Source organism: Orbicella faveolata, unplaced genomic scaffold, assembly GCF_042242905.1.
Source record: "Orbicella faveolata isolate gen_17 unplaced genomic scaffold, um_ofav_v1 contig_34, whole genome shotgun sequence".
Classification (NCBI taxonomy): Eukaryota; Metazoa; Cnidaria; class Anthozoa; order Scleractinia; family Merulinidae; genus Orbicella; species Orbicella faveolata.
This window is the reverse complement of record NW_028301563.1, coordinates 25,769,659-25,778,217: the sequence shown is the minus strand read 5'-3', so window position 1 is coordinate 25,778,217 and position 8,559 is coordinate 25,769,659. Positions and strand designations below refer to the sequence as shown.

Below are 8,559 nucleotides of genomic sequence, written 5' to 3'. Positions count from 1 at the left end.
TCCTAAAAAGTGAGGTGGTACTAATTAATTCGGTAAATTGAACAGTGTGATAGAAGTTCTTGCCCTGACCATTTCTCGGTAATAAGAATAACTTTTACATACATATATACACAATTTAGTTGGAGAGAGCATTCTCCTATCTCCACTCTCTCTCTCTCTCTCTCTCTGCTCTCTTCTCCACACTAATTTTTTATTAACTAACTTATTAAATGAATGTCACTGACTGCTTTCTTTGTTGTGCATGCATACTTTTTTGCTCGTCGAAGAAAGTTTCAGTTTCTTCCTGGCTGTACAGTTTCCTTTCTCCCGATCCTGTACCAATTCGTTTGTGATATAACTTTGTGAATTCGCTATTCTCCTTAAATTTTATCTCATCAGGTTGATAGACTGCACTCTCAGAGTGTTCCATCATTGTCTTCAGTAGCTACAATTTTCCGGAAAGAAGCAATAGTTTTCTTAATTTCCTTTTACTTTGTTTTAGGACTTTTTAGCATGCCTGTAATTGGCCCATGGGCATTACGGGAGAATAATTTTCAAGTAAAGAATTACATTCATTTTAGTGTTGAGTATTTTAAATTGTTATGAATTAGGCATTTATTTTTATTTTTTATTTTTTTTTATATTTTTTATTTTAGTCGCACGCAATGTTTTATGATTTTACCGAGGTATACCATGTAAATATAAATAATGCGCTGGAATTGGCCAATCAGAGTGTGCATTATATCGGCTTTAAACACAAACCATATATAATAAATGAATTGTATGTGAATGATATTTTTATTACAGAGTAACTGGACAGGGCAAGAACTTCTCCTTCTTTTGTGAATTTATATACTAATTCCTCTCAGTGCTGTCAAAATGTCTCAGGAACCTTCATTTCTGATAACCCGTACGAAAATGGAAGCCCTGTAAAATGACTGCGATTTGGCTCATCGTTGACTGGAAGCCTTTTTGCAGCCGATTAGCAGTGAAATGACAGGCATTTAACAGAATTCAGCAAAAACTGCTAGCTGCACTGTGACTGCACCGAGCTATGATCTTCAACAGCCATGCTCCAGTTATTTACCAGCCCAGCTTTTGCTGTTGAATGACTGTTGTTTGTCTTCTGATGCAATTAGTAAGTCGCCATACAACCTTACGTTAAATATTAATTTGTGTCCACCGGTGAGGCTGTAATCCGAAATAACCCGTTATAATTATACGACTGCAGTTTGGCTTCTCGGTCTTCTCGCGTATAGCCACAGATATACGCATGTAATTATAAACGAACCGCTACATAAATGATCGAGCTAGCGAGACACAATGAATCTGCACGACTGATAAAACTGTATACGTTCGCAAGCTTGCAAATAAGAGACGACGAAATAGCTGTTGAGCTCTCTGCTTACCTTTATTTCAGCCTGATTCATTTGTGCACATTTGAATTTAATGCCTTCGATCTTCAGAGTTGAGCTGAATTAGCAGTAAAAGTGTTTCCAAACCGCAGTCAAATACAACAATGAACGCTTGTGTTCAGCAGTAAGCTTACCGTAGATCCGTTGCGCTAGAAGCACGCGGTAAGAAATGGCGCAAACCTTCGATTGCTATATCTGAAGTTTATTGGTCCCTTTGAAAAACCAATCATGGAACACGTTCTAAATTCCCATTTCAAGCTTGAGTCACGAAATGATAAGCCACGTATGGCGGTATGCTTGCTTTCCAAATGATCCGAAAGGTACTAGAAAACTGTAACTCTCTTTCCTTTAAAATGCGAAACTAACATGTGCTATATGCAGGCGATGTAAATTAACAGACATTTTTGTTTTTGTTTTTTTCTCGTCGCGCAGGAGTCTCTATGGACACTCTATAGCCTGCGAACGCAGATACATTTCCAGTTGTCACTTCGAGAAGCGACAACAACAGTGGCAGCACCAACAACAGCAAAGGAATCCTCAACCATGGCAACAACAACAGCAGCAGAATCTACAACCATACCAGCAACAACAACAGCAGCAGAATCTGCAACCATACCAGCAACAACAACAGCAGCAGAATCTGCAACCACACCAGCAACAACAACAGCAGCAGAATCTGCAACCATACCAGCAACAACAACAGCAGCAGAATCTGCAACCATACCAGCAACAACAACAACAGCAGAATCTGCAACCATGGCAGCAACAACAACAGCAGCAGAATCTGCAACCATGGCAACAGCAGCATAATCCAAAACCATTGCAACAGCAACAACAACAACAACAAGGGCAGCAGCAGCAGAATCCACAGCACCTTCAGTTGCATCAACAGCAGAAACCACAACAAAGGCAGCTGCAACCACAGTAACAAATGCCGGGCCATCAGCCAACAGAAGTACAAGTGAATAATGCTTCTGTACCGCACCTTGATCAACCACCGCCTCCAACTTTTGATAAGCAATCTGGCCAGACTACACCGGAAGTTCATGACCTGACTGACCTCCATTCCTACTCAGATTTGTCACTTAATGCTTCCACTTCTTCTTTGAATTCCTCTTTGTCACCTACTATTTACAATGCAGTGCATCTTGCAGATGACTTGACCGATCTGGAAAATGATAATAGCTTTGATATGGACATGGCAATGGATTCAGACTGCCAAAGCTGCCTTGACAAGGACGCTGAAATCAGACTGCTCAGAGAGGAAGTAGATGAGCTTCGTTATCTAGGTATGGTCAGTGTTATTATTTCTCAGTCAGGACTGCAATATTACAAACTTGAATACCATGTATATTGAATCATTTTTGATATAGTAAAAAGCATAATAATATTGAAAGGTTGCAGAAACTTTTCGACATCATGTCCAAATAAAATTTGTGGTATTTAAACAATTGCTAAACTTCTAAAAAACCTAGTCAGGTACCACTTATGAAAATTCCCAGCATCACTTAACTACACTAATGGTTTGTTTTCCAAATCTTACTTATGTTACAGTTCCACCTCCTCAAGTACTTGAATATCTCCAGAAAGTTACTGATGGTTTTAAAGTAAAAATGATGAGACTTGTTTGGCAAATGAATTGCATCTTGGTGTAACTTAAATGTTAATGCAATCAATTAATTCTTTGTTATCTTTATTTCCCAAGGGTGAAACACAACATTTCACGTCAACACCTTTAGTGTCAAAAAATGAGAAAATAAAGTCCGCCTTTACGGCCCAAAACATGTGTCTGACTGGAAGTGCTTCCCAAGGCCAGGTAAGGCTTATGAATTGTAAGGTTAAGATACTTGGCAAAAGTTTTTATTCGCCAAGTTTGACGGATGTAGCTGGGCTAGAAAGTGTTCAGTTAGGTTTTTAATTTCCCATACATTTGTTTATATTTTTTCCCGCAAATTGACGCGGTTCGCGGGAAAATTATAGACAAATGCATGGAAAATTAAAAACGTAACTGAATGCTTTCTAACCCAGCTACAGTACTTCAAACTTGGCAAATAAAAACTTTTGCCAAGTATCTGAACCTTACAATTCATAAGTTGTCCAGAATTCGATTTTTGTAAAAGATACTTGCCGTCGGATTCCCATACAAACACTGTAATTTCTACCCGCTTTGCCTACTCGTCAAAACCGTGATAAGGCCTATTCCTGATCAGTTTTTCTTCCAAGGTTGCGAAGTTGTTTGCGAACCACATCAGCGAATTTCTGATCTTTACCAGGCATAATGATCGGTATTATCATCCATATGGAGCTGTCAGATGGTGCGTGAATTAGGTCTGGAGGGTGATAGATAGCCGAGTTGATAAGCTTCTCTGGATATTTTAATTTAAAAAATATACCCTTCAAGTTCTTACTTTGTTGCGAAAGGAACTCTGGTGTAGAAGACAAGCGTTTTGCATGGTCTAGCATAGTTCTCAGATTGAAGTGAAATTTGTACCTGCTGTCGACATGACACTCAAGCGGACTTGATACGCGCGAAACGTTTTGTTTTAATTTAAGCAGCGCCAATCATGTTTTATGGCATTCTGTATTTCTTCTTTTTCACACTTCTATTTTCATATATATATCTTTATGTTAATTTTTTTCATATTTCACTTTTGATAACGATGAAATGAAGTCATCGAATCATCAAGTCACTTTTTTATTGCTAATTTTCTTGTTTAAATAATAATAATAATAATAATAATAATGATTGAAGCAATGTTGAGCAGCTCGCAATAATTGAGGAAATGTTGAAACGATATGACCCAATGGTATTCTGGGTAGACTACCTTGGTAGGGTTAGCATTTATCCTTTTATAAATAATCAAGATACTTTCTTTCTTTGAGAGCCTTAAGAGCATGATTTATGCGACCTGTCTTATTATCATGTTAATTCTGTCACAGATGACAATTATTTTTCCCAATTTCCCAGCAAATATTTGGGTTGCATCGTTAGTGGTTTATGCTTTTCGTGGGTCAATGATTCTACAATCAGGTTTATATAGTAATTATCATTGTTGTGTTATCTATTCAGGGTCAACACCATGATCTATTTTCTCCTGGAAATGGGAAGCAGGAGCTTTATACTGGAGCAGGTGTGTACGTCCCCTGTGTAGAGCTCCATCACATCCATGACAGGGCTGGATTTAATCCAGCGGACATTATCACATCCATGATGTCACTTTTATTCACCGAAGAGGAACTGGCCACCTCAGTACCCTTTCGGGAGAAAGCTCAAAAACCAAAGGGAAAGTTCTGCAACAGCAGCTATTACATGCAATTATAGGTAAAAATAATTTGATATGTCATCTTAAGTTAAAATAAGATCCAGAGGAGCTCTGTCAAGGTCTGTTTAGACAGTTTAATTATAACTTGACTTTATTACTCATGAATCAGCTTTCTTCGTAGCTGAATATTATTATTGGATAGCAAGACTTCTCAATCTGATCAGCGAATTAACGTAAAATAATGGTCACGTCTGCACAAGCACCATACAAACTGTTCATGTATACAGCAGCAGTTTTAATGATTTAATGAGCACTTCTCATTTCTTATCTGTCTCTTTTCTTTGTGTTATAATTTTTCAGCTTATGCGAAGAAATGCCATGCCCTGTGGCAGAAAGAAAACAAACTGTCCAAACCACAAAGGGTGTATGACTGGAACAAAATTGTTCGTAACAAGTGCACTTCAGCTGCAAGGAAGGCAAAGAAGGAGCCAAGCTTCAGCTTTAATGCTAGTCACGGATGCAGCTAAGTGAACAGTAATACATGTATATTAGTTAAACTAGTAGCATAGCAAGTGTTAGTAACTTGACATGTAAACACTTAAACTAATGCAGCATAATCCAAAAAAGAAATCAGAAAAGAGTGATATTTTCAAGCAGCTCTTAAAACACTCTAAGTTTATTTATAGGTATATTCGTTTAATATACTTAATGGTACGTTTTTATTAACACAAGTTGGTTTTTGAATTTAAAACTTTGGCCGTGAAAATGGCAGTTGCTTTTCAAACAAAATACCGCATGATAAGAAAAATAATATCACTCTACAAGTCAAAAATGCAAAGTTTATGTAAGTTTCAAGTTAGGATCTATGTTAATGATACTGGCTGTATTATATAATTAAATGCGCCTTCGTGATTAAGATATATTAGTTATATATTTGAGCCAAGATAGTAAATATAGAAATATCTGAAATGCCTGAAGCTGAGCTTCTTTTTCCCAGCTCCTGATATATGCAGCTGCATTTGTTGCAAACAATTTTGTTCCATATAAATTTACTTTACAATTTGTATTTTTCTAGTCAATTGCAAAAGAAAAATAAATAAAGTTTTTAGCTGGAACAGATCCATGCTTTATAGGGTTCAATTATTATTCATCTGAGTTTCATTTTATTTAACCCCATGACTCCACGATATATAAGATCCAATTTTACATAAAAGTTATACACAGAAAACATGTCAAATACATTTGACTGTTTATCAGCTGCAAAAAGGCTTGAACAGTCAAAGGTAAGTCAAACTGCAGACCTAGTATTTATCGCAGGACTTCCTTAAAGGCCCATGGTTTTAGTGACAGTTGCAGTCAAAATGCAGTCGATAAGCTGTGAGCCAAGTTACAGGAAATACCATGAATTCCTGAACTTTCTATCAAAAAACTGAATTGACTGCATTTTGACTGCCTATTAAATTTGACTGCAGAATGACTGTATTATGACTGCATGAGCAGTCATACAAAAGCTCATTGAATAAACTGACTTGGAGGTTCAGTTCTGCAACCCATCCTGTTTGTAGTAATATCATAGCTGCAACATTGTGACAGATACACTGCATTACATTATTAAGAAACATATTAACTAATTATTTGTAAGTGCCTGTTAAATTAATCAGTTTTTCTTAGAGATAATTTACTCCTGGTTTATTTAAATAATTGGCTTTTTGGCTTTAAAATGATATTTATTGAGCTTTTAAATCAATTTTGTGATAATCTGCATTGGACATGGCATAAATTGATATTTTGCCAACACGAAATGGAGAACTGGGTCTTAAGCAGAGTTGCAGGATCAGCATTTTTGTAGAAAGAAAGGGTTGAGAAATTTGTGACATTCTACAGACAGCCTTGCCATTCGCAATGTCCAATAAGGTTGATTTGTTCCTTTCTGTTGTAGAAATAGTGTTCTCTAATTTATAAATTATTTCAATCTGTTGTTTAAATGATTGCCTTATAACCCCATGTCTGGCTTTGGTGCATGTAGGATATTGATGTATTTTTTTCCATTTTGCTGTAAATTATCTTAAGTGATGTGTCAATCAAAACATATCTTGGATATGCTGGGCTCTTCTGACAAATGTACCTATGCCTGATAACCTTGGAGTGCATTTGGTTGTGTAGTACATAATATAATTTCCTCTTAGCTTACTGATAATTCTTGGTATAATTTAATCATAGCAAAATTAATTAATGGAACCCAATAACAGCTCTTGTAGTCCACAATGCCAGTCGAGAAAAAGAACAAATCACATTGAAATTGAATAATAAAATTATTATTAGAAGCCTTTGCAAGTATTCATGATCAGCCAAAAAAAAATATCGTAATTACCGTTTATGTGAGGGTGATTTTGCTTATTGCAAACCCTTCGAGCAGGAGCAGACTCCATACAATAGTGAAGATGGCTAAATGTATCTTTGGGGACAAGTTAGAAAACAAAACTTTCCAACTTTTCACATATGTATACTGTTTTGGTATTTTTGTGAGATTACATTTGGTAGAGATTCAGGGACTGAGTATATTGTAACCACTGCATTTCAATCAGTCCCCACAACAAAAAAATGTGTAAACTTCTTTTGTTTGGGAGTCCCCATGTTAACTAAGGAAGAATATAATGATTAATAACAATGCCTTGTCTTTCTGAATAAGGTAGGAAAGAACAAGAAATGCCACCAAAAAGCACAGAAGACAGTTCTGTTATGTGATCAAGATTTTTGGTGGCTTCCCAGGAATCCTTGGAATCATGGCTCTATATTTCATAATCACACCATCTTTCGATCTGCTGATGTAATACTAGTTCCGGCTGAAACTATTAAATCATTCGCAATTTACCTCATACATGTTAGACTATTTTCATTAGTAACAACATTCTGAAAAATAACGGAGGAGCTCCGCTTTTAGGCTGGCCTAAATCTATATATTATATTTCTCAGCACAACTCAAGTTAGCAAGGTTGGTGTTGTGGTTTATTATATCCATGTACAAAACAAAACAAAATACATGGCTCATAAATATTTCCATGGAAATGGTCTTTATTACATAAGCCTGACCAAGAAAGAACCAATCAGAATGCTTGAATTTGCCGCGGGACTACCTTGCGATATGTTACAGTAGTTACAGTGTACATCCCTTGTGAGAAAACTTTAAGAATTCCTAGGAATTCCTAGGAATTTCCTAAGAATTCCTAGGAAAAAATTCCTAGGAATTCCTAGGAATCTAAGGTGTGAATTTTCACGGTAATTCGGACTCGGAATTCCTAGGAAGCTAGGAATTCCAAGTTTACATAGAGCTGACTTGGAATTCCTAGGAATTCCGAGGAATTCCAACTGAAATATACTCACTTTGAAAATTCCTTAAAATTCCCAAAAATTCCTAGGAATTTCTGAGAATAACTTTGAATTTGTAGGATTTTTTGAGAATAGGTTGGAATTTTTTGGAAAATCTGAGAAAAACTGGGAATTTTGTATCATTTGTAGGCTAGACAAAGTTTTGATGATTAATGCCTGGCATTAAAATAGCAAATAAAGTCACTGATATCACATCAAACAGGTTTTAAATTAATGGTTTATAACATCGGCTTTCATGAATTTAAACATAAGAATAATTATCCTGTTTCTTTTTCATTACATCAAGAATCAAAAGTAAAACTGAAAACAGATATGAAGGTCAACCTTTTACATGTTTGATAAAAAGAGAACTTTTTCAGAGAATTTACTTACTTTTTTGGTTTACAAATCCAACAATTTTCCATACACAAGATTTTAGCTTAAATTATTGTTATTATGTGGAACAAATCTGGATTTTCAAGATTGTAAGGAATCAATGATAAGAACAAAACTGAAACATTCCTTAAAATTTAAAA

The 8,559-nt window shown here is 35.9% G+C and overlaps 1 protein-coding gene across 3 annotated transcripts; it reads left to right on the top strand.

Annotated features, from left to right (window-relative positions):
- Positions 1-1,830: 1,830 nt before the first annotated feature.
- Positions 1,831-6,984, top strand: LOC149105459 (uncharacterized). Of its 3 annotated transcripts, none has more exons than XM_089271883.1 (4): positions 1,831-2,683; positions 3,100-3,210; positions 4,465-4,525; positions 5,018-6,984. In XM_089271883.1, exons 2-4 carry the CDS (start codon positions 3,178-3,180, stop codon positions 5,182-5,184), a joined length of 261 nt encoding a protein of 86 aa, XP_089128009.1. In that variant the 5' UTR covers positions 1,831-2,683; positions 3,100-3,177; the 3' UTR covers positions 5,185-6,984. The 3 variants fall into 2 exon arrangements, 1 of the variants encoding a protein (XP_089128009.1); XR_016201603.1 differs by having other exon boundaries at positions 4,465-4,716.
- The last annotated feature ends 1,575 nt before the right edge of the window (positions 6,985-8,559 follow it).

Coding starts and splice junctions, on each gene's coding strand:
- LOC149105459 (XM_089271883.1), top strand. CDS start 3,178: ATGTGTCTGACTGGAAGTGCTTCCCAAGGCCAG. Junction 3,211..4,464: donor GAAGTGCTTCCCAAGGCCAG/GTAAGGCTTATG, acceptor TTATCTATTCAG/GGTCAACACCATGATCTATT. Junction 4,526..5,017: donor GGAGCTTTATACTGGAGCAG/GTGTGTACGTCC, acceptor ATAATTTTTCAG/CTTATGCGAAGAAATGCCAT.